The sequence below is a fragment of the Brachycentrus maculatus genome, unplaced genomic scaffold (genome assembly GCF_059751285.1).
Source record: "Brachycentrus maculatus isolate JH-2025_06_01 unplaced genomic scaffold, ASM5975128v1 h1tg000087l, whole genome shotgun sequence".
Lineage (NCBI taxonomy): Eukaryota > Metazoa > Arthropoda > Insecta > Trichoptera > Brachycentridae > Brachycentrus > Brachycentrus maculatus.
The window spans coordinates 920,694-948,312 of record NW_028280841.1 but is presented as its reverse complement, the minus strand read 5'-3'; the positions used below and the strand labels follow the sequence as shown (position 1 = coordinate 948,312).

The 27,619-nt window shown below is 36.2% G+C and overlaps 2 protein-coding genes across 3 annotated transcripts in view; one reads left to right on the top strand and one right to left on the bottom strand.

Moving 5' to 3' along the window:
- LOC148310797 (ubiquinone biosynthesis monooxygenase COQ6, mitochondrial-like) overlaps positions 1–27,619 on the bottom strand; it is a 66,238-nt gene that overhangs the window by 17,645 nt on the left and 20,974 nt on the right. The gene's annotated exons all lie outside the window — the stretch shown is intronic.
- Positions 1–27,619, top strand: part of LOC148310798 (transient receptor potential channel pyrexia-like) — a 46,577-nt gene that overhangs the window by 6,987 nt on the left and 11,971 nt on the right. Inside the window, exons 2-11 of one of the 2 annotated variants that reach the window (XM_088257767.1) lie at positions 593–885; positions 4,073–4,214; positions 14,844–15,045; positions 16,040–16,190; positions 17,122–17,256; positions 18,274–18,502; positions 19,255–19,500; positions 20,418–20,613; positions 21,084–21,113; positions 24,096–24,295. In XM_088257767.1, coding sequence (XP_088113893.1) covers positions 850–885; positions 4,073–4,214; positions 14,844–15,045; positions 16,040–16,190; positions 17,122–17,256; positions 18,274–18,502; positions 19,255–19,500; positions 20,418–20,613; positions 21,084–21,113; positions 24,096–24,295 — 1,567 coding nt within the window. In that variant the 5' untranslated portion in view covers positions 593–849. Of the gene's footprint in view, positions 1–592; positions 886–4,072; positions 4,215–14,843; positions 15,046–16,039; positions 16,191–17,121; positions 17,257–18,273; positions 18,503–19,254; positions 19,501–20,417; positions 20,614–21,083; positions 21,114–24,095; positions 24,296–27,619 lie in introns of those variants that run through there. The other variant, XM_088257768.1, reaches the window with a different exon arrangement.

Below are 27,619 nucleotides of genomic sequence, written 5' to 3'. Positions count from 1 at the left end.
ATATATATATATATATATATATATATATATATATATATATATATATATATATATATATATATATATATATATATATATATATATATATATATATATATATATATATATATATATATATATATATATATATATATATATATATATATATATATATATATATATATATATATATATATATATATATATATATATATATATATATATATATATATATATATATATATATATATATATATATATATATATATATATATATATATATATATATATATATATATATATATATATATATATATATATATATATATATATATATATATATATATATATATATATATATATATATATATATATATATATATATATATATATATATATATATATATATATATATATATATATATATATATATATATATATATATATATATATATATATATATATATATATATATATATATATATATATATATATATATATATATATATATATATATATATATATATATATATATATATATATATATATATATATATATATATATATATATATATATATATACAATTTTATTTTTATTTATTTAATATACTAGGACATGTGAATACGGGCAATAATACGAAGTTCTACAATATACAAAAAAACAATGGACATTTTTTTTTAAAAACGAATATTATATGAATATGAAAATTTAAATATCAAATAATATTTTTAAAAAATAAATGTGAATAAAATTCTGTGATATTATATGTGAAGTGTGAATCAAAAAATAAAATAAAATAATAAAATGTGAAATTGAATCAATACAGCACAAGAGAGACCAGCGCCATTTTCGATTAAAAAAAAACGAAAATGAATTCTATAAAAATGGATATCATAAAACAAGAGGTAAGTCCGATATTTTCATTAAATTATGTAAAACATTTTGAGTGTCCAAAACTCCATTGTTTACTACCAGTTTGGCTTTCGCTGAAAGGTTGCTATAACTGATTTCATTGCACCATTCACTATCCTTTCTATATCTTTGTCAATCTTTTCATCCGTAGAAAACATACGTCCCAAATATGCGAAATTGTTTACATCAATATACAATCTCTTTATCTCCTATGTGTAATCTCCAACCGTAATATGTAGTAAATAAATAAATAAATATTTTTTGATGTATGAAAGAAACTATTGTACTTCATTACAGAGCAGAGGCGTAGAGTGGTTTCATTTATTGTAAAAATTAATAAGTTTACAGAAAATTATTCTTCTTCTTTTTCTTAGCGTAGAAAAAGAAGAAGAATTCTTCTTTTTATTCTTCTGTTTCTTAAAATATATATATATATATATATATATATATATATATATATATATATATATATATATATATATATATATATATATATATATCGCTCACTCCTTTCAACAACGTCATATATAAAAAAATATTGATTTTTCAGGAGATTTCGTTTAAAAAGATATGTTGCACAGCAAAAAGTTCAATAAGTGGCTTGATATTTATTTTTAATACATTGTATTGTATTTTTAAACTTTAAAAACGTTCTACTGAAAAATCAAGTTTTTTGATTTATGACGTTCTTGAAAGGAGGAGGATATGTATTACGGCTCTTTAGGCATGGCCTGTGTTGAGCCAAAATACTTTCATGTTAATACAATTTTAATTTTAATTTTTTTTTTTCATTATTAGATTATATACATTACATACATACAATGACAATTTACAGTATAAAGGTTTTACAAAAAATAATTACACCTGGACTTTAATTAACTCACTTTCTACCTTGTCCCTTCCAACGAGAAGCAACCATCGACGCACACTGGAATTCTTAATGGTTACGGGCAGCGAATTAAATAACTTTGGCGCAGATGGTATGACTAGTTTTAAGTCAAAATAAAATTTACATCATTTTAATAATAAAACCCTTATCAGCACCCCAATGGTGCATAGGGCACTGCGTCATATAACGCAGTGTTATCTTGATCGTTTACACATGAAGGAAAGGTGATCAGCCCTCCGCTTCAGCAACCAGTCCAGGGTAATAGTTAATAAATATCGAAATAAAAATCGAGCCCGGGACCTCCAGAACGGTAGCCGAGCGTGCTGACCATTACACTACGGAGGCGGACAAAAATATTTATTCAACTTATTATTTGACCGGTTATTTTATACACAATATTTTGAGTGTGTTCAAATCTTTATTCACAAATAAGCAGCATCGCATTGACGTAGTCAGTAAAATAATCTAATGATAGTCTAATGTATGCGTAAACAACGGATAATTTATTTAGTACGGATTCAAACATATTTTTTAATTAAAAATAAAATATTTACTTTACCTTGGTGTACACATTACTGACATTTGGATATCCGCCATATAAATATTTACAAAAAGAGCTTTTTGGATAATTCGAGTTAAACACGTTAAAATTTTTACTTAATTTTCAATTTAAATTTCACTTGGTTATACCACTATTTCTTAAAATCTATTCTTACACATGTTACAATGCTTTCCGTATCATTTTCAAGCACTGTGATGATGAAAATGATGCGGAATGCATCGAAACACGTGTCACAATAGATTTTAAGAAATAGTGGTATTTATCAAGTGAAATTAAATTAAAAACGGATAGATATTACTATGAAGTGACTGCCGAATCAATAAATGAAATTGTATATTATTTCGAGAAATAAAAATACTTTGTGTTCTGATCCACTCACATTTTTATCAACCAACTAGTTTCGGCAACAACCTGTTGCCTAGAGGGCAACAGGTAGAGGGCAACAGGTTGTTGCCGAAACTAGTTGGTTAATAAAAATGTGAGTGGATCAGAACACAAAGTATTTTTATTTCTCGAAATAATATATCAATATGATCCACAAAGTTAATGCTTTCAATATTCAAAACAATGAAATTTTAATTCTATTGTAAACCAAAATTATCACTTCAGGTTGTTCCTGTATCGTTAACATGTATTATGTATGTGATCTATATCATTCGTACGTCTTAGATCTATCATAGATCATAGATCTATCATATTTCAGTACGTAAAACGATATTTTTCCATCTAATATTGGTCACTAGACAATAAGAGTTGCATTAATAATAAACATTTACGTTAATAGCGAAAACAAACTGTAAAAATGACGTTTTTTGGATGAAAGACAGAGCATAAATGCTAGAATAACAGAACCGTCAAAATTATAGATGTCTCAAAAATATCATTGTATTTCCCAACATAGAATGAATCGTCTTTGTAGACTGTTGGGGTCAGCTTTCCTCGTCCTCAGGTTGTAGGTCCTATCACATACAACGTCACCTATGTAGGTCATGCCATCGAATCATGTTATATCTCTACAGCATCCACGAATTTGTCGGTCTTCCTCTAGATGTCTTTCGAGGCAGGTCCACGGCGATTGCCTGATTCACAGTGTGTTCAGGTTCTCTGCGTCCTATGTGCCCATACCATCTCAGTTGCCTTTCCTCTACCTTACTGTTGATGGGCTTCCACGAATGCGTGAACTCTTTATTTTCTTTGTTTCTATATGACACTCCAAATGACCATCAAGTATTCGCATTTCAGCAGTTTCTAGTTGAAACATTGGAATCGTAGAGTTCTACATTTTATCGGATAATGTTAGATTTTAGTAATCTACTGTTATTTCTTGCTGGAACTGCATTTTATAGAATAAAATAACAATTATGTAATTTTTCCACATGAATTTTATTTGACCAGCAACCGGGATTCGTCGTAACCAACATCATCAGACTGGTCTGATGATGACAGTTGCGACGAAACCCGGTTGCCGGTCAAATAAAATTCACGTGGAAAAAAATACATAGTTGTTATTTTATTATATCAGATAATGTTGTTTGCAATGGTGGATCATTCGAAGACAGCTTTGTAAAACATATTTATTGTTGTTTTGAAAATGGTCGAATTTTTTCTTCTTCATATTGTTGGCAACCATATAACGCAAAGTGCCGCATTATATCTGCTATCTGTTGAGAGCTTTGCGAAGTAAGAAGCTTCTTTGTCTTGCAGCATCTTTAAATTGGCTTGTTTCCAGGAGGAGCAAGACGAGCAGAGCGAGGTGACGACCGTCATCATAGAGGAAGATGGGGACAGCATCAGCAGCGAGGAGGATGGGGCCGGCGCGGACTGCATCGCCCGCAGCCGCTCCTGGCCCATGAGGGACATCTGGCCTTCAGGTGAGCCCGTTGTAACATATCACTCACTCCTTTCAAGAACGTCATAAATCAAAAAACTTGTTTTTTCAGGGGAACGTTTTTAAAGTTTAAAAATATAACACAATGTATTTAAAATAAATATAAATCCACTTATTGAACTTTTTACTGTGCAACAGATCTTTTTAGGTAAAACCCGAAGGTTTTTTCTCCATTTGAAAAATATTTAGTAAGTATATTTAAAAAAATAATTAAACAATACCTTTTCTTCAAAATGCAAAAACAACACACTCTGCCCTGTAGCGGGTAAATATTAAGTTTAAAATATGCCACTTTTGCTAGGATAAAATATGCCATTTTCTGGGTATTCCAAAAACATGCACAACTGAAAATTGTCGATTTTTGATTTATGACGTTCTTGAAAGGAGTGAGCGATATAACAATAACACGATGAGGCTACTGTAGATGGAAATAAAACCTGAGGAAGACCGAGGGGAACTTGACAATGCACCTTTTTTTTTTAACCCTTTTCCACTCTGACCATTTTTTCTCATAACTGATCAGCTACTCTGATCAAAAAAATGCGAGGTTTTTCTACCATTAAAATAAATATTTTTGGTTCCCTAATCTTGGGACACTCTGTCTGGCAATTCGTATGACCATGTTAATTGAGATTAACTGTATTTATCTGAAATATTTTTTGGTAGAAGATACTTGGGTGATAAAAAAATCAGTTATACCTGCGCCGGGCCAGACATTGTGGCCCACGGAGCTGCCTACCAGAATCATACGGGCCAGAATGTCTGGCCTACAGAGTGGTAAGAGTTAAAATTCATCTAACCTTTATGTGATCAATAACTATGCGTTACTAAGGTGAAACTGGGCAGGTCATGTGGCACGTATGTCTGAGGTTAGATGGACGAAAAAGGTGCTTACAGGAGGCCTAGAACAGGACGCAGAAGCGTGGGTAGGCCCCAGGCAAGATAGTCCCTCTTTTTTTTTTAAACCATACAATTATTCAGAAGAAAAACTTATTTTATCAATGCGAAAACAGCGTTTTAAGAAAAAAACCTGGATTAAGAGAAAAAATGATCTTATCGAATACTGGGCCTTAATAGTAATAATTAATAGCCTATTTAACTTATGTATGGTTGCCATGGTAACCATGGTTGCCAAGTTGCAATTGTGAAAATATCTGGTGGTCAACCATATGCGCTCGTCAAATCATTCGTATGTGTGTGTGTGTGTGTGCGTAGCAGGCATTAAAACACCTCGAGTAATTAGGCGAATGCATATGGCTGAGAGTTATTTAATCGTGAAACAAGAATTGCTAGTAAACTAAGGTCAAAAGGCAGCGGTTAGTGACTAATTACCGTTCACTACCGTACATCCTGTACTACTGATAACTCGACCGAGTCATATTTATGTTATCACGAAAACGACGACGACAACACAAAAGGCGTCAACGAAAAATACAAATGGAATTCTAAAATTGTTTCTCCTTCTTCCATAAACCTTATCCGCACGTAATGATACATAGGGCAATGCGTCGTATTGAAGCGGTGTTATTATCTTAATCGTTACTTTCGTGAAGGCGAGGTGATCAATCATGCGCTTCAGGTACCAGTCCAGGATAATATCGAATAAATATTATACTAAGTGCAGTAAAAATGCAATCTCTCAAATAATTGTGCGGGAAAACGATGGTTGATACATGTTCGAATGGTGACTTAAGCAAAGAACGCAAGGCTGAGATAAGCATTATCGATAAAATTAAGAAAGGTAAGTTGAGTGGTTTGGACTGTGTTGGAAATAGCAAGCCACTTATTGAACTTTTTAATGTGCAACAGATCTTTTTAGGTAAAACCAAAAGGTTTTTTCTCCATTGAAAAATATTTAGTATTTAAAAAAAAAAATTAAACAACACATTTACTTCAAAATGCAAAAACAACACTTTCTGCCCTGTAGCGGGTAAATATTAAGTTTAAAAAATGCCTCTTTTGCTGGGATATAGTACGTTTTCTGGGCATTCAGAAAACATGCACAACTGAAAATTGACGATTTTTGATTTATGACGTTCTTGAAAGGAGTGAGCGTTGTGTCCATTGGAGATTTTTGGGGGCGCGTTCGGCAACTCGGCATGCATACGGCCGATGGTCGCGTGGGTCGTATCAGTCAACGCGGAATTCACTGTTTACATTGTCCTGACCGCAGCGCCGCGGTTCTCTGAAGCTGGCTCGGGAGCCGATGCCGGATATTTATATATCCAATCGTCCAACGGAAATCAACGACGGCTTATTGTACAATACTTATTAACAATTTCTCCAATAATACATGCAGTCATGCTGCCAGCTGCGCAGTACTGTCGTTCCTCCAGGTACAACATATCACTCACTCCTTTCAAGAACGTCATAAATCAAAAATCGTCAATTTTCAGTTATGCATGTTTTCAGAATGCCCAGAAAATGTACTATATCCCAGCAAAAGAGGCATATTTAAAACTTAATATTTACCCGATACAGGGCAGAAAATGTTGTTTTTGCATTTTGAAGAAAAGGTATTGTTTAATTTTTTTTTTAAATAAACTAGTTATTTTTTAAATGGAGAAAAAACCTTCAGGTTTAACCTAAAAAGATCTGTTGTACAGTAAAAAATTCAATAAGTGGCTTGATATTTATTTTTAATAAATTGTATTATATTTTTCAACTTTAAAAACGTTCTCCTGAAAAATCTAGTTTTTTGATTTGTGACGTTCTTGAAAGGAGTGAGCGATTTGTAAAATAACATTCATGAAACTAGGTCAGGTCAATTTTCCGTCGGAATCAACTGACTGGGTTGTGCGCTGTTCAACAGCCTATGCTCCGTGCTCCAGCCCAAGAAGACCGAGAAGACCGAGAAGAAGGCGCAATAACACGGCGGATCCACTTTCCCCCTTCAGACTCAGCCGATTGACGACGTTTTTCTTAAATATTTTCTTATCTATCACTATCACTTTCATATCATAATACATATCGCTCACTCTTTTCAAGAACGTCATAAATCAAAATTCGTCAATTTTCAGTTGTGCATGTTTTCGGAATACCCAGAAAATGTACTATATCCCAGCAAAAGCGGCACATTTTAAACATAATATTTACCCGCTACAGGGCAGAAAGTGTTGTTTTTGCATTTTGAAGAAAATGTATTGTTTAATTATTTTTTAAATAAAATAAATATTTTTCAAATGGAGAAAAAACCTTCAGGTTTCATCTCAAAAGATCTGTTGCACAGTAAAAAGTTTAATAAGTGGCTTGATATTTATTTTTAATACATTGTGTTATGTTTTAAACTTTAAAAACATTCTCCTGAAAAATCAAGTTTTTTGATTTATGACGTTCTTGAAAGGAGTGAGCGATATTACAACTTATACAGCGTGAGGCAGAACAACTTGCTCATTTGGTTATTCGATAAAACCACCGTATGCACAAATATAAGTTTTTTCTTTGAAAACCATAAAGTACAACATTGGAAGTTTTCTTGGAAATTTACTCTTATTTTTCTTTTATGTACATAACAATTTACATAAAACATATTTACTATAACTTATTACGTACACAGACTTATTACAGACACACACATACACATGCATCCACACATACTATAACCGTTCACTTAGTGTAATACCACTTTTTAAAAAACTATTTTTTTAAAGTGCTATTACACAAAGTGAACGATGAATGATAAGGAGAGTGTTATATTGCTATACCACAAAGTTTAAAATGCTTAAACTTAATATATTAACCATATTGTACAACTTTATTGCATAGTGTCCGCATCCATAGTGTAATGGTCAGCACGCTCGGCTACCGTTCTGGAGGACCCGGGTTTGATTCCCAGGGGGGGTAAAATAAATGAGTGATTTTTTCACTGTAATATTTATTCAATATTACCCTGGACTGGTACCTGAAGCGGAGGGTTGATCACCTTTCCTTCATGTGTAAACGATCAAGATAACACTGCGTTTATATGACGCAGTGCCCTATGCACCATTGGGTGCGGATAAGGGTTTTATTATATTATTATATTTTTGCATAAAAATCTAAGTTTTTTTTGCCAAAATATGTATGTTGTTTTTTTTTACGTGCTTCTATGTTTTGAATCTTATAGTTCTATGCACGTTTCCATAAAGTGCTTAACTTGTGAATACTGTGCTTTGATATTATTATTATTTATTTTTAATTTAGATCTTAATTGACAAATAAATACCACTGGTTAAAATGTAAAAATACAATTCAAAACATTTTCCCCTATAACTTACTCCCCGATAACGCGGAACCTATCCCACCGTTATAGGGGGGTTTACTGTATTTCATAAAATCCATTATGACACGTGTTTCGATGCATTCTGCATCCTCGTGTGTACATTTGTGTGACTCTAATGCAATGTATCGCACGTATTCGCTTTGTGCAATCTGAATACTAAATAATACCTATTTTGGAACGATTTTCTGAGAAACGGGAGTGTTATCGCGCAGGAATTCAATAATACCTATTGAAAAAGTTTGTGCAATTTTTTTTTCATTTGGAGCGCGTTTTCCAAGAAATACATATATTTTACAGCTGGTTAGTTAGTATGTAATGGTCAGCACGCTCAGCTACCATTCTTGAGGTCCCTGGTTCGATTCCCAGGGGGGGGGGTCAAATAAATATAAGTGATTTTTTCACTCTAATATTTATTTAATATTACCCTGGACTGGTACATGAAGCGGAGGGCTAATCACCTTTTCTTCACATGTTACTGATCACGATAACACTGCGTTTATAAATGATGCAGTGTCCTGTGCACCATTTGGGTGCGGTAAGGGTTTGAAAGGAATCGAACCCGGGACCTCTAGTATGGTACAAGAAAGCGGGAACCACTACACTAAAGAGGCGAATCATATATTGGTGTTCAGTGATCGATAAAAACGATCTACGAATATTTGAATGTATGATGAGAAACTGGACTCCAATGTTCATATGTCTTTGATGACTCAGTTTTCGACCTTTTAGCGTCAAGATCTAAATGAAGTCAGCAAATATCGCTCACTCCTTTCAAGAACGTCATAAATCAAAAATCGACAATTTTGAGTTGTGCATGTTTTCGGAATGCCCAGAGAATGTACTATATCCCAGCAAAAGAGGCATATTTTTAACATAATATTTACCCGCTACAGGGCAGAAAGTGTTTTTTTTTTGCATTTTGAAGAAAATATATTGTTTAATTATTTTTTTAAAGTCCGCCTCCGTAGTGAAATGGTCAGCACGCTCGGCTACCGTTCTGGAGGTCCCGGGTTCAATTCCCAAGGGGGTCCAAATGAATATAAGTGATTTTTTCACTGTAATATTTATTCAATATTATCCTGGACTGGTACCTGAAGCGGAGGGCTGATCACCTTTCCTTCATGTGTAAAAACGATCAAGATAACACTGCATTTATATGAAGCAGTGCCCTATGCACCATTGGGGTGCGGATAAGGGTTTTTTAAATTTAATATTTTTTTTTTAATATAATAAATATTTTTCACATGGAGATAAAACCTTCAGGTTTCACAATGAAGATCTGTTGCACAGTAAAAAGTTCATTGAGTGGCTTGATATTGATTTGTAAAACATGGTATTATATTTTTAAGCTTTAAAAAGGTTCTCCTGAAAAATCAAGTTTTTTGATTTATGACGTTCTTGAAAGGAGTGAGCGATATGTACTCTATACAACTGTAAATGTCTCTACACAACTGTATACACCTCTACACCGGATGAAGAGTAACAGTTTGACGTCCAAAACAATGAAGTCTTTGATGATGTAGGTATCCCAAGTCATGGAGCATGTTGGAACCAACGAAGTCTATTCACAGTATGTGTAATACAAAAATATGATTTCTTTAAGCGACAGACGGAAGTTATAACAGTATCAGCTGTTATACAAACTGAACCTAACCAATTGGGACACACCTGTGGTGATCTAACATTGAAACGTTGATCTGAATGGATCATTCTCATGATGTGCTATTATTGGCTAGTAAATTACAACATTTTGAGTGTGTCCAAATACTTGTTCACAAAATCTGGATTATCTCCAATTGCAGGAGTCATTTTCATATTATTTGTTTACATCTCATCAAAGATGAAGAAGAATATGGAAGTCTGGGCATTTACGGGGCTGACGACCGTCATAGGCTGGTTTAAGTGATCACTTTACACACGTGTAATATTCACCAATTCTACCCATTATTGACAACCACACTACTCAAATTCTTGGAAGTTCTATATATATGAACCAATTTAGAAACCTTGTTCATGAATCACTAGAACTTCACTAGAGACATCTATAGGTGAATGTTACACGTGTGTAAAGTGATCACTTAAACCAGCCTATGACGGTCGTCAGCCCCGTAAATGCCCAGACTTCCATATTCTTCTTCATCTTTGATGAGATGTCAAAAAATAATAGGCTAATAAATTAATATGAAAAATCACAAGACTATCAGTAGCATTGTTATTGAAATCTGTACAGAAGGGAGATATTAAGAATTAAAATATAAATTTGTTTTAAAATCACTATAAATATTTTATTAAAACTGAATTATAATGTCTACCGGTTTCGAAGCTAACCGCTTCTTTATTTTTTTTATTTTTAAAACTCTTATCCGCACCCTAATGGTGCATAGGGCACTGCTTCATATAAACACAGTATCTTGATCATTTACATATGAAGGAAAGGTGATCAGCCCCCCGCTTCAGGTCCAGTCCAGGGTAATATTGAATAAATATTACAGCGAAAAAATCATATATATATTTATTTGACCCCCCCTGGGAATCGAACCCGGGACCTCCGGAACGGTAGCCGGGCGTGCTAACCATTACACCACGGAGGCGGACATATAAAGACTGATTACTTATTATAACTATTAATCAGTCTTGATAAGAAGCGGTTAGCTTCGAAACCGGTAGACATTATAAATAAGTTATAATAAAATATTTATAGTGATTTCAAAACAAAGTTATATTTTAATGAATGAGTGTGTGTGTGTGATGTTGATTCTAATAGAGACATACATACAAAGCAGAGAAGCATAGTTTTTAAAGATCCTGAGAGGACAATATGCTCTCCATTCGACTTTTCAACACAGATTTTCCGCAATTAAAAATGTCAACGCTAAAACATGAGTTGTACTCACTAGTCATTCGAAACATGGTAAACGCCTTAAGAATGTTAATAATCTTGGATGATTTATATAGCCTCATTTTCGTAAAAATACATTTTTGTATATATATAAAATTATGCAGATATCGCTCACTCCTTTTAAGAACGTCATAAATAAAAAAAACTTGATTTTTCAGGAGAACGATTTTTAAGTTTAAAAATATAATGCAATGTATTAAAAATAAATATCAAGCCACTTATTAAACTTTTTATTGTACAACAGATCTTTTGAGATGAAACCTGAAGGTTTTTTCTCCATTTGAAAAATATTTATTTTATTTAAAAAAAAAGAATTAAACAATACATTTTCTTCAAAATGCAAAAACAACACTTTCTGCCCTGTAGCGGGTAAATATTATGTTTAAAATATGCCGCTTTTGCTGGGATATAGTACATTTTCTGGGTATTCCGAAAACATGCACAACTGAAAATTGACGAATTTTGATTTATTACGTTCTTGAAAGAAGTGAGCGATATGTATTATGATATGAAAGTGATAATGATAGATAAGAAAATATTTAAGAAAAACGTCGTCAATCGGCTGAGTCTGAAGGGGGAAAGTGGATCCGCCGTGTTATTGCGCCTTCTTCTCGGTCTTCTCGGTCTTCTTGGGCTGGAGCACGGAGCATAGGCAGTTGATTCCGACGGAAAATTGACCTCACCTAGTTTCATGAATGTTATTTTACAAATCGCTCACTCCTTTCAAGAACGTCATAAATCAAAAAACTTGATTTTTCAGGAGAACGTTTTTAAAGTTGAAAAATGTAATACAATTTATTAAAAATAAATATCTAGCCACTTATTGAACTTTTTACTGTGCAACAGATCTTTTTAGGTTAAACCTGAAGGTTTTTTCTCCATTTAAAAAATAACTAGAAAATGAAACAATACCTTTTCTTCAAAATGCAAAAACAACTCTTTCTGCCCTGTAGCGGGCAAATATTAAGTTAAAAATATACCGCTTTTGCTGGGATATAGTACATTTGCTTGGCATTCCGAAAACATGCACAACTGAAAATTGTCAATTTTTGATTTATGACGTTCTTGAAAGGAGCGAGCGAAATGTGATGTCATCGAGTGAGGTATGTCATAATTTCGTTGTTTTTTTTTTACCAGACTTCATTGTACTGTTCTTTCCTCACTCATACGTTCCATATGGCCAAACCATCTCAACACACCTATCTTAAATTTAACGATGATGCTTATTTAGCTACGCATTCTTCTCTTATATCAGGTCAGGTCATGAGTCTGAATAATCGGCGGGTATGTATGAGGAGATGCATGAATGTGGAAGAGGCGGCGCTATGGTTAATTAGTTAGTTTTTACAACAGTATTCGACTATGATAAAATGTAAAATTATATGATGAATATGACGTTTTTTTACCGTGTCGGATGTTTCCTGCAAGATTCTACAAAAAATATTCACTAATTGGCGCAATCAGCTTTTAATGATCGAATTATGTACGTAATGACTTATTTTAAAGAAGTCGTAATTCAATTCGGTTTTTAAATCGATTACCGACGTCTAGTTCAAATACTAATAATAAAACCCTTATCCGCACCCCAATGGTGCATAGGGCACTGCGTCATATAAACGCAGTGTTATCTTGATCGTTTACACATGAAGGAAAGGTGATCAGCCCTCCGCTTCAGGTACCAGTCCAGGGTATATTGAAAGCTGTCCCACCGCATGCCCAGATCTGATACAGAAGCATCTAGGCTTCCTGGCAGATCTGCTCTTGCTAAGCAATTATTTTTTTAACTAAGTTGCGAAATTTATTGAAAATGTGAAACAGCATAAAATTGTATCCCGATTTTACTATGAATTTACATTTAAAAGCTTTCAATATACCTGTCACTGCTAATCTAAACCAGTCCAGGGTAATATTGAATAAATATGACAGTGAAAAAATCACTTATATTTATTCTACCCCCCTTGGGAATCGAACCCGGGACCTCCAGAACGGTGGCCGAGCGTGCTGACCATTACACTACGGAGGCGGACAAAGTTCAAATACTACCGTTATAAATATTTCGCAATAAGGCACTGCGAAAAGTAAATAAAATATTGAATTAATAAATGGTTGGAGGCGCAATGACGCCATAATCCCGTTATACGAGCGTCTAAGAAAGAGAACCTTCATGACGCAACTGCGTTGGAAATCCCACGTATGTATCAAGGCAGGTGAAAGTGTAACTGAAAAACCTACATGCGTGGAATGTAAATATGCAAATAAACAACATTTTAACGTTATTTTTTACACCTCAACATAGACGAAGAAGAATATAGAAGTCTGGGCAGTCCTAATTGGAGATAATCCAGATTTGTGAACAAGTATTTGGACACACTTAAAATGTTGTCAACATTTTAATTTAAGTTGGGATAATCAATAGCCCGCAGCTTAATTTTTATTTAAATCCTGGTAACATTTTACATAATTATTTTTTTAACTTAAAACACCGTTTTTGTATTGAAAAAATAAGTATTTCTTTGAAATAAAATCGCAATCGTCTTTAAATTTAAATGTTTAATGTTTCATATTATTTTTTGAAATCTCAACATAGGTGAAGAAGAATATGGAAGTCTGGGCATTTACGGGGCTTACGACCGTCCTATGACGGTCACGTCAAGTGAACGGACGGTAAAGTGATCACTTAAACCAGCCTATGCTGGTTTAAGTGATCACTTTACACACGTGTAACATTCACCAATTCTACCCATGATTGACAACCACACTACTCAAATTCTTGGAAGTTCTATATAATATATGTATGTTCAATTTCGAAGCATTGTGCTTGAATCACTAGAATTTTCAGTAGAGACATCTGTTGGTGAGATGAAAGAAGCTTTTTATTGAGCAGAAGCTCTTATATTTGTATAATATGATAAATAATTCCTATAATTGGAGATAATCCAGATTTGTGAACAAGTATTTGGACACACTCAAAATGTTGTTGACAATCGCACAACTCAAATTCTTGGAAGTTCTAAATATATATGATTCAATTTTGAAACATTGTACAAGAATCACTAGAATTTTCACTAGTGACATCTATTGGTGAGACGAACAACACACTATTTTTTTTTTTAATTATATAACGTCCAAGTGACTCTGAAATCTAGCTACGGCTTATGCAACACCGTTTATCATGTCCCTACTCAGGCTTCAACTTTATAAGTTTCATAGCTTATGCCTATTTGTGAGTGGATTTACTCTTTATGTTTAAAGTTACTATAATTTCATGTAATTCATAAGTGAAAATTCTAGGCAAAAACACTCGCAATAGCACACTCAAAATTTTGTTGCTAAAATATATATGATTAAATTTTGAAACATTGTACAAGAATCACTAGAATTTTCGCTAGTGACATCTATTGGTGAGACGAATAACACACTCAAAATGTTGTTGTTTAATGTTTTGACCGCAGGCGAAATCGTGGAGAGTCTCAAGGAGCTGGACACGTGGGGCGCCGGCGAGCTGGTGTGCACGGAGCGCGCGCAGGCGGCGCTGGCGCTGCCGGGGGCCGCGGGCGCCTCCCTGCTGTGGGCCTGCTGGCTCGGCAAGCCGGCCGCCGTGGCGCTGCTGCTCAAGGGGGGCGCCGACCCGCACGTCATGGACGCCCAGGGCAGGTGAGGACAACGTCCTTCTTACTCTGTGTACTTATTCATCACTTAAGAGTAATTGTTCTTATCTCGGGCAGCTCTAGAGCTCTAAACAGAGCCTCGACGGTCTTGATCCCCGTCCAATCTTGTATATTCCGAAGCAAGATCTGCCTTCTGTCGACCTCGTCGACCTTCTGTCGACCTCGTCGACCCCATATTTTGCTTATATACATATTTTTATATATTAGGTGCAATTGCAATAGGAAGAATGTCCACAAACACAAAATTTAGTAATACTTTCCATGTCCCTTTTTGTCCCTAAAATTATTTTCCTTACTCGGCTGTCCAAACTTAAAACACAGTAAGAAACATTTTGTGTAGTTTTTTGCATTTTTGGATTAAGTAGAATCTACTTAGTCCAAAAATGCAAAAAAAACGTACTACAAAAAATGTCCCTTACTGTGTTTTGAGTTTGGACAGCCGTACTAACTCTTAATTTTTTCCGCGATGCGCAATGCACCACTTAGGTGTGGATAGAAGAAAGAAACTTTATTAATCAGGAAAATGAAATTTATGGAAAAATGTGGATTGACCATGACAGAAAAAGTTGTTGACGATTATAAAGATCAAATGGATGCCCAAACGAGTTAAAACTTTAAATCTGATACGTATTTGCATCTAATATAGGAAAAGAAAACGATTATTTGCTGTGTGTACGTTATATATTGAGCTTGTGTAAGTTGTACACAGAGCTTGTGTAAGATACATTAAGCTAGTATAAACTATATATTGAGCTAGCGTAAGCAATTCTCTGAGATTGTGTAAGCTGTAAGGTCATGTTATCAGTTCACAACTGAAAGGCTTAAACATATTCCTTTCTTTGGAAGCTACGACATTGTTTGTCAAGACTGTTCAAAGGGATGTGTCTACACCATGACAGGGTCAGCTGCTCTCAGATCGGCGCTCAGTTCTCACTTCTCTGTCTCGGAACATGATCTGGTCAACATGACGTTTGTTCCAGGAGTGCACTTCACCTGTCAGCTCTAGTTGGCAGCGCGGACAGCGTCAGGCTGCTCCTGGACCACGGGGCTGCCCACAGCGCGTGGGACCGGTGCCGCAAGGCGACGCCCCTGCACTGCGCAGCTAGCGCCAAGAGCGTCCCTTGCATACAAGTAACAATAATTACACCTACCTCCTTCCCTAAACTCCCTTTTTTCTCTGCCTTCCTTATTATCATCAATTTGTAATTGATGTTTTTTTTCAATGTTCAATTACTATCTGCCCTCTAATTGCAAACAGCCATATAAGGTATCAAACGTTTTGACCAATTTCACAAGTCTGTTTTTGGTTAAAATTATGTGAATATAATCACTGGTCGAATTTTAAGCTTCATAAAATTTTTAAATCATGTTTTCAGGCGTCTCTAAGTATGTGAAATAATTCCGGAAGGATCATGCATACATTTGAAAAAATAAAAGGGTCTCTACTAAATAAAAAGCTTACTCGAATCAACCATAGATGGCTCAATTGAACTCACACATAAAGCGTTATGAGATTTCGGCTGTCCAAACTTAAAAAAAACAGTAAGGGACATTTTTTTGGAGAACGTTTTTTTTTGCATTTTTGGACTAAGTAGAGTCTACTTAGTCCAAAAATGTAAAAATACGTACTACAAAAAAATGTCCCTTACTGTGTTTTGAGTTTGGACAGCCGATTTCATGAGATCTTGCAAACATTTAAAAAAATAAAGAGTATCTGCTAAATAAAAAGCATATTCCAATCAACCATACATACTGCCGTGAACTCACACATGAAGCGACGTGTAAATTTTATGATATATAAAATATATGAGTTCCAAAATTTTCAGTAGTGTGGTTGTCAATCATGGGTACAATGCGGAATGTCACACGTGTATAAAGTGATTACTTAAACCCGCCCATAACAGGTCGTAAGTTTGCAAATACCCATACTTGCATATTCTTCTTCTATGTTGAGATGTCAAAAATTAAGAAAAAACAACAACTATTAATTAATTAATCAGAATGAATTAATTATAATATATATGGTATTCGTATTTATATGACTTATTTATCGACTTTTTAGGCCCTGATCAAGCACAGTGCAGACGTGAATGCAGGAATCAACGATCGCTCTCCATTGCACTACGCGGTGCAGAGTGAAGCAGAGGACTGCGTTAGGGTTCTGCTGGAGAGTGGAGCCAGAGCTGATACTCCTCAGGTCAGTCGAACTGCCTTCAAAACTTTAAGAGCCACTCAATCCAGAAGTTTGGCGAGCCAACATACCGTCCGTGGTTTGATTATTTGGAAAATATTTGCGGCTGGAGATGCTGTGATTTCTTCTCATGGACGTTGGTAGAGAGAATAAACGCTTAGACTACTGTAGAACGGGGCTACTCGAACTTCGATGTGTTACTTAAGCCCAGCAATAATGAACGTATCGACATGATTCATTGTTTCCCAAATAGGTGACACTTATTGTCACGATACTTCGATCGATACCACGATCTAAATATGTTTTTTGTACTGGGCTCAAGTAACACATCAAAGTTCAAGTAGCCCCGTTCTACGGTACCTGTTCTACAATACAGTTTTAGCTTAAACAAAACATATTAAGAAATAGTGGTATCAGTATTTATCCCTGTCTTGGGTAGCTCTAAAAAGCGTCTCAACCGTTTCACGTCCGATCTCGTATATTCCGGGGCCAAAAGATCTCCTTTCTGTCCACACCTCGTCGACCCTCTATTATATAGCTCGTATTTCTCTCCTCTCAGCACATGCCCCAAATAGGACACCTTCCAGACTTTGATATCAGTCAGCAACTGTCTTTCTCCTCTTGCTCTTTGGAACACATTTGTTGCTGAGCATATTGTATTCTCTCCTCTAAGCACATGCCCCAGATAGCACACCTTCCGGACTTCGATATCAGTCAGCAACTGTATCTTGCTCTTTGGAGGACATTTCCGTTGCTGACTACATCAGTCCATGGAATGCGTAGCATTCTACGATGAAACCATATATTTTTGATGCCACTAACCAGTTCATAGTGTTGATATTGAGGGTCCACGTTCAACTCCGTATCAAAGTACTGACCAAATATAGCACCTGACTATTTTTTGACAAAGTTTCAGATTGTTCCTTCGGTGTTGCCAATGTGGGATAAGTAGGCACTGACAGCCTCTTTAACAGACCTGGCAGATACTTAGACATGTAGGCACTATAATATCTAATTTTGTAGGTGTTCACCGAGACGCCGCTGCACGTGGCCGCTGCCCTCGGGTCGGCCCCCTGCGCCGCGCTCCTGCTGAAGCACGGCGCGGACGTGCGCGCGCGCTTCGGGCCCGCGCGCCTCACCGCGCTGCACCTGGCGGCCGAGGACGGCCACGTGGACTGCGCCAAGGAGCTGCTGGACCGGGGGGCGCCCACGGACACGCCCAACAAGCGACAGCAGACGGCCTTGCACTTGGGTGGGTACAATACTCTTTACAACTTGATCCAAGTGTCTCCATCTTTCTTCTTCTTAAACCTTCTGTCCTGCACTTCTGCATATAGGCCTCTTCTGTATCCTTCCAGTTTTTCGGTCTGTTGCTATTTGCAGCCAGTTTCTAGCCCCAACGACTCCCGGGCAGAACACCAAAGAGATGGATTGACAGCTGGGAATCGACATCGCAGGAGGGTAATCCTTCTTTAAAAAAACAGGCTACCAAGCCTACACTAAGAAGAAGAAGATATTGATAATTATTTTTCTTCAAACCCTTATCCACACCCTTGTGTTAACACCAATTCATTTGTGTTAAATTTCTTAGATTTTTATAGCTGTTCTGATGCCGACAGCATTTTTCGAGGTTTTTTAATTAATTTTATTATTATTTTTACTTCATCGTACACATTTCATTTCACAATTCTTCTTCTTCTAACCCTTATCTGCACCCTATGGTGCATAGGACACTGTATCATATAAACGCAGTGTTATCTTGATCGTTAACACATAGAGAAAATGTGATCAGCCCTGCACTTCAGGTACCAGTCCGGGGTAAAAGTTGAATAAATATAAGAGTGAAAAATCACTTACATTTATTAGACTCTTCCTGGGAATCGAACCCAGGACCTCCAGTGCGGTAGCCGAGCGTGCTCACCATTACACTACGGAGGCAGACGCAAACTTATCTTAACTAATAAACTAATTGATAACTATTAAGTAATTTTTACCTTCCAACAGCATGTATCGCCCAGGCGACAGACATGGTGGAATTGTTGGTGGCGCGCGGAGCCAGCATGACGGCGCGCGACCAGGACGGGCGCACGCCCTTGCACGCCGCGCTGGGGCGGTCGGCGCGCGGGTCCGAGTGCGCGCGTGCGCTGCTGGTGGCCGGAGCCGACCCCAACGCGCCCGACAACTACGGCTACACGCCCGTGCACCTGTCTGCGCTCAACGAGTTCTCCACGTGCGTCAACATGCTGCTAGGTATTATTGATACATTTTTGGGGCTATAAAATCTTCTTCTTCTATGCACGTCATGTCAGGTCCGTCTGACGTCGATTATCACTTGAGAGTTATTGTCCTTGTGTTGGCCAGCTCTAAACAGCGCCTTAGCGGTCTTAATTCCCGTCTAATCTCGTATATTCCGGAGCCAGGACATCTGTCTTCTACCCCACACCTCGTCGACCCTCTATTTGGTCTTTTATGATTAGGTGGAATAGCTCGAACATTTCTCCTCTTAGCACATGCCCCAGATAGGACACCTTCCGGACCTTGATATCAGTCAGCAACAGTCTCTTGCTCTTTGGAGCACATTTGCGTTGCTGGCCATGTCGGTCCTTCTTCGTCGGTAATTCTTGTTGGGACGTGGACCTGACTAGAGAATGCAAAGCAGCAGAGGCAGTTTGTGGACTTCATATGCTCCACTTCCATATTGATTCTCTGATTACTTCCATTCGTGGTTTTTGTTTTAGTTTCGAAAACTGAAACTGTGGGAGATTCGACGAAAAGATTGGATGTTTCATCATTAAGATTTGATGTCGTCAATATCAACAGTATAACAATCAGCAACAGATAAAAGCCATGGACTGGCTTTAACTTCTTCTTCTTCAAACCCTCATCCGCACCCGATGGTGCATAGGGCACTGCATCATATAAACACAGTGTTGTCTTGATCGTTAACAAATTGAAGGAAAGGTGATTAGCTTTCCGCTTCGGGTAGCAGTCCAGGGCAATATTGAATAAATATTAGAGTGAAAAAATCACTTGCATTTATTTGGCCCACTCCCTTGGGAATCGAACCCGGGACCCCCAGCACGGTAGCCGAGCTTGCTGAATTACTTAGCTTTGTTTTAACAGAAATGAGCGAATGTGGACATCAACATATCTTCCGTCCATTTCAGATTACGGCGGAGACGTCACGATGAGGACAAAGGGAGGTCACTCTGCGCTCTCCTTCATAGTCCGCAGGACTCCCGAAGTTCTGCCGCACTACATAAAGAAGTTCGACGACGCCATCCGAGTGGTCGACCACGAGATAGGCGACGTGGACTGCGAATTGAAACTGGACTTTCGACCGCTGGTACCGCTGGCCGCAAGGTTTGGACAATTTTCAATGTCCCTAAACAGCTTTAGACGTATCAGTCATACCAAAAAGTTGCATGCCTAAAAATATTATACAAGACTAATTCGATGTCGACTTATGTAAATAAGCAAGCCCCTCAAACAAAAAGGACACAACAGTTTGCTGGTGAGAAAATATACAATAAATACTTAATTTGTTTGACCTTTTTGATACAGAGTACACAACAGCGAAGAGTCCGGTGCGTTTCGGAGTGAGGTAAAAATTGACCCCAAATAAAATGCTATTTTTCATTGTGTTGAAATGATTATTAACATCGTGATTATCGGTTTTACGGTATTATTATGTTGTCGGTATGTTTCTAACACTTATATATATACATATAACATAGATATACATATGAGGGGTGGTCGATTATACCGCGTCATCACAAGTTGATAGCCTTTATGTGTGTGTGCAAATGCATTAAATCATATCCTTATTTCAGGAGTGAGAAGCCAGAAGAGAGTTTAAATGTGTGAGTACAATACGTACATTATATGTGGAATACTTAAAACATTGCTAGTTTTTTGTTTTAATAAGGTGACTTGTATAATGCTTTGAGTTTCAGTATGTTGTGACAATACTAATACCTAATATCGAGGGTTTTTCTTTTGTTTAAAGATGTTCGGCTGTCAAAGAAATAAAATGGTAGAATTTAACAGCAACAATAATGGAGAAATTATTGGTTTATTGAATTGTAAGAATAAACCACAAATGAGATACAAATTTACATCTCCTTGTAAAAAACGCATCACTGTTTCCTTTTACCATATTTTTAGTGTGACAAATTTATGATTAAACAAGACTTGGACACACTCAAAATATTGTATTTCTTAGTAATATCTATCCATTTTTAATTTAAATTTTACTTGGTAATTACCACTATTTCTTAAAAAATCTATTGTGACACGTGTTTAGATGCATTCCGTATCAATTTCAAGTAATCTAAGTCGAAATCAGTATGATAGTTCAACAGATCCGACTCCTTTCTTCGTCCTCCATCGTCCCAAGGACACAACTCTAAAATTTAGTTTTTTTTTTGTTTTGAATATTGAAAGCATTAACTTTGTGGATCATATTAATATATTATTTCGAGAAATAAAAATACTTTGTGTTCTGATCCACTCACATTTTTATTAACCAACTAGTTTCGGCAACAACCTGTTGCCCTCTTCAGGATTTCATTTATTACTAATAAATGAAACCCTGAAGAGGGCAACAGGTTGTTGCCGAAACTAGTTGGTTAATAAAAATGTGAGTGGATCAGAACACAAAGTATTTATATTTCTCGAAATAATATATCTAAAATTTAGACTTAGCTTCACATACGGTGTTTGAAAAGGATGCGGAATGCATCGAAACACGTATCACAATAGATTTTAAGAAATAGTGGTATTTACCGAGTAAATATTTCTTTCTCTAGTTGCCACTCAAAATCCATTTTTGATTTTTAAATATTACAAAAAAACGAAAAATGACAGATATCGATTAATATATTCACAGTTAAACATTTGAAAACCTTCTGATATAAATTCTAACACTCGGTTTATTAAAAACTAATAATACGATACACATTCTGGAACCACGAAGAGGTACACCCAAACCACTCAAAATCGCTTAATAAAATTTAATAGAATGGAGGATTGCGGCTTCGGAACATTTAAACTGCAGAACACACAATAAATCATCGAATACCATACGCCACACATCACACAACACCGGACCAAGGAAATCAAACGTCAATCGACGGATGATTAAACCTCTCTACATTCTTGCTATGCTAAAATTCATTCCAAATTCCAGGAATCCAGGCCACTGAGTCTATCTGCTTTAATCGCACTGGTTTTGGCACGCTTGGGGAAGGATCACGGTACTTTAAAACGATTTTAGTGCTTTCATTCATTGAATCGGCAGTCACTTTGTGGTAATACTCGTATCTATCCATTTTAATTTCAATTTTACTTGGTAAATACCGCTATCTCTTAAAAATCTGTTGTGAGACATAGATAATAATCATATACATAACTACAATGACGTAGAAATCATAAAAATTATTAATACGAAAAGTAAAAATTATCAATACGAAAATTATTAATACGAAAAACATATTGAAACAATAGATTCATGAAAATATAAACAATAATAAACTCACTATGACGTTACGACTAAAGCCCCCCTCTATTGTCCATATTCCCACTGATAATAAAATAAATCAAAATAAAAGTAAGAAACAGCTTCTAAAATGTGGCTTCACCGCAGAATGCTTCGTATTCCCTGGGTGGATAGGGTCACAAATGAAGAAGTTCTCAGAAGAGAAGAAAGAGAAATCTTGTCGAATATCAAGGTTCGTAAGATCTCACATCTGGGTCACATATTTCGTGGAGAGAAATACCACTTTCTACAGTTAATTATTTTCTCTATACTGTTGAAACATGGACCATAAAAGCAGCAGGAGAAAATTTGACGATTTCGAAATGCGGAGTTGGAGGCGCATGCTCCGAATTCCATGGACACCTAGACGCACCAACGAGTCTACTCGTCAGGAATTACATTCTGATGACTTGACTCTGGCCAATGTCTGTACATGACGGATTCTTCAATTCTTTGAACACATTGCGCATGGCAATGAGAACAGCCTGGAAAGATTGGTTGGGATCGATAGCCTGGAGGGGAAGAGCGGGAGAGGAAGATCGATCCCCCACATGATAAATTGATCAAGGCACCACGGTGGTTGGAGCGCTACGTACAGATCAGTCAAGGGATAACTGGAGAAGAGTTATTGCTTCCACAAGGGTCACAACCCTCAGTTTTGAAGACTAAGACGGAGAAGAAAAACAGTTAATTATGATAGGAAAGAGATATAAGGACTGTGAGGAGCTGGCAGAAAGCAAATAGTTGTTCCGGAAGGCTCAAGAACGGGAAGCCTTTGCCAACGTTGGAGGGACCTGACAAGGCACAAAGAAGAAAAAATAGCTCCTACCCCCTCTCTATCCTAAAACATCCCAAAGACATAACTCCAAATTTTATTTAACCTAGCTTCACATACGGGTAATTGAAAATGATGCGGAATGCATCAAAAGACGTGTTACAATAGATTTTAACTACTTAACACTCGATTTTTGGCGAGAAGATTCGTCGGTGCAGGAAATCATCACCAAACAACTCGAAACAGGATTACCCGAACACTGATCGGGTCAGTAAAACCAAATACATAAATATATTTGGCGCGGGCAAATCAATACCACTAAGTTGGAATACGATTTGCCCGAGCAGCACTCGGACTCATCGATGCAACACAAACTTCTTGTCCGAGTCGCGCTCGGGATAAACTGGCAACTGGTTAGAAACAGTGGTATTTATCAAGAAAAATTCAATTATATTTTGATGCTATTAACAACATGAATCAAGGAGCAGCGCGGAGTTTCATTCCCGTTTAAGATATATTCCTCGCTTGCAGGTTGGGGGGAATGGTCGTGCAGGCCAGGAGCGAGAGCAGCCTGCTGCTGTCCTTCGTGGAGGTGGGCAGGAGGGACGTCCTCAAGCACCCGCTCTGCGAGACCTTCCTGCACCTCAAGTGGAAGCGGATCCGGAAGTTCTTCTTCGCCAGCCTCGTCTGCCACGCGGTCTTCGTGCTGCTTTTCAGCGTTTACATTGTCGGTAAGTACCCACTCGATCGATTTTTAAATAATTTTTATTTTGGACATCCGGAGCATGTGTAAGACAGAGGATATCGTGAGGTGGGGAAGACAACGAAGGCGATGAACTGAAGACTGAAGACTGGAATGAACATATAAACAGAATGTCAGAAGACAGACTTCCACGTATCGCCCTTCAAGGTAACCCTGAAGGACGCAGACCCCCAGGCAGACCTCCGAAAAGATGGAAAGACAGCTGGGAGTCAACATCTCAAGAGCGACATGCGGAGGCGCAAACAGATCCCTAGGATCTACAAGAAGAAGAAGAAGAAGAAGAAGAAGAAGAAGAAGAAGATTTTCAAGTTACTTTTATTTTTAACCTTTCCGGGAGTAAAAAAAATGTCTGACTTTCTCTGGGGAGTGGCTTCTTTTTACACGAAAAACATTTTTTTTATTCATTAAAACGATGTATTATGAAGATATAAATTATGTTAAAATAATTTAATTTAAAAAAATCTATTCGAAATATTTTTCAATTATGAAAAAATTACACAAACAAATATCCACAGATGTCATTGCCATACAAGTTACATCATACTAACTGACACTATGTACCTACTAGATATGGCCGAACGATTTTTAAATTATTTTCATTTTAAAGGAACAACCAGGAAATAGGATCGAACCGATAAATTAATTAAAATTTTAGTAGCACCCTATTTGTTTGTGAAGGCATAAGTTCGTGAATCTTATGACTTGTTTAGACAACCCATCGTCTTAACTGAAGGAATGGATCTTCGTCAGACGGGAGGGATATCTAATTTAACATACTCAACCTATAAAGGATTGTATTAGACTCGTACAGTGTTTAAAACAGCCGATATAATTAATATTTTCATTAATATTTTTTTTTGGAAATTTCGCCTTCGGAAAAACGTTATTTTCGTAAGTTGGCAATGAATGACGTCACAGAAACGATGGAGTTATTTTAATATTGGTAACATTGCTAAATTATTGGCGGCTCTATTTGTTGATATCTATAATCCACCCTCCCACCCCCTTTCCCCTCATATTTGTATGACACAAATGGTAGTGTAGTGGTAAACAAACAATCCACACTACTACTATTACAGCTCTATAAACCATAGACAATAAACCATATGACGTCCCAAAACGTTCGATGACGGAAATTTGTTGACGTATGCGAACGCACGTTTTTCGTTTTATAAAAATATCTAAAGTTTAAACCTTAATATCTCCCTTAGTTCTCTACAGATTTCAATAAGAATGCTACCGATAGTCTTGTGATTTTTCATATTCGTTTATTAGCCAATAATCACAAGTCGTGATATTTATCCATTGGTCACTAGTTACTACCATCGAGTTATAGGGCGTTTGTGCACTACACGGAATTTTACCGTCCGGCACTTCAGTTAGCGTGATAAAACGGATGATTGGCTTGTGCTTTTGTCCGTCTTTCTTCGGATCGGTGCTCTTGATCGGTGCGCGAACACGTTGCGCGTAAATTCGATCACGCTAAACTGTCGTAGTTGCTTTTATTTTTCAAAACCGGACGGTAAAATTCCGTGCAGTGCACAAGTGGCTGTAGCCGAACCGCGTAATTTCCGTGACTCACCCCATAAACTGGAATGTCCGAGGCATAATAATAAGGAATCCCACACTGCGACCGTATGCAGTCATATCATTATTATTGCAATATCCGGCAAGGTCGTCCCAATGACTTACGACGCCATTCATTTATCAAGCCGATCAAATACTAAGTTACGAAGATATACATTTTACAGAGTTAAAAATAAAATACTAGGGTTTTATTTTTTGACATCTCATCAAAGATGAAGAAGAATATGGAAGTCTGGGCATTTACGGGGCTGACGACCGTCATCGGCTGGTTTAAGTGATCACTTTACACACGTGTAACATTCATCAATTCTACCCATTATTGACAACCACACTACTCAAATTCTTGGAAGTTCTTTATATATGAACCAATTTAGAAACCTTGTTCTTGAATCACTAGAACTTCACTAGAGACATCTATTGGTGAGATGTAAAGAAGCTTTTTATCAAGCAGAAACTCTAGTATTAGTATGTGAGGTCCAAATCCTGGATTATAATCACACACGTGAAAATAATATGAAAATAACTCCTGTAATTGGAGATAATCCAGATTTTGTGCACAAGTATTTGGACACACTCAAAATGTTTTACTAGGGTTTTCTCAGCGATCTTATTTATTAGGTAATAAATTGATTTTTTTCGCCTCCGTAGTGTAATGGTCAGCACGCTCGGCTACCGTACTGGAGGTCCCGGGTTCGAATCTCGGGGGGTGGGGGGGTCAAATATTTATAAGTGATTTTTTCACTGTAATATTAATTATATATTACCCTGGACTGGTACCTGAAGCGAAGGGCTGATCACATTTCATTCATGTGTTAACGATCGAGATAACACTGCGTTTATATGATGCAGTGCCCTATGCACCACTGGAGTGCAGATAAGGGTTTAAAAGAAAAAATAAAAAGAAGAAAAAAATTAGTACTTTTTTTTTCAATAATTCGGTGGTACTATTAACTAAGCTATTTTAAAGACCTCGTTAGAGGGATTTATGTAGGAGAAGGTTAAAATATCCTTTTTATACAGAGAATTTTTTAATTTGATATTCCTCCTGAGCGATGATACCTTATTGGATATGAAGAAGAAGAAAAAATGCACCTTCTCTAATAACTTTTAAGAAACGTCTGAGATATTACTATTAATCATTAGAATCCTAACTGTCCATCAAACCTCCTCCCTTAGTTTTTCCCTCTACCTCCTTCCCTAAACTCCCTTTTTCCTTTGCCCTCCTTATTATCATCTTTTGTAATTTATATTTTTTAAATGTCAATTTGTAATTTATATATTTTTTTAAATGTTCAAGTACTATCTACCCTCTGATTGCAAACAGCCATATCGCTCACTCCTTTCAAGAACGTCATATATCAAAAATCGTCAATTTTCAGTTGTGCATGTTTTCGGAATGCCCAATAAATGTACTATATCCCAGCAAAAGAGGCATATTTTAAACTTAATATTTACCCGCTACAGGGCAGAAAGTGTTGTTTTTGCATTTTAAAGAAAAGGTATTGTTTAATTCTTTTTTTAAATATACTAAATATTTTTCAAATGGAGAAAAAACCTTCAGGTTTTACCTAAAAAGATCTGTTGCCCAGTAAAAAGTTCAATAAGTGGCTTGATATTAATTTTTAAAGCATTGTTTTCTATTTTTGAACTTTAAAAACATTCTCCTGAAAAATCAAGTATTTTGATTTATGACGTTCTTGAAAGG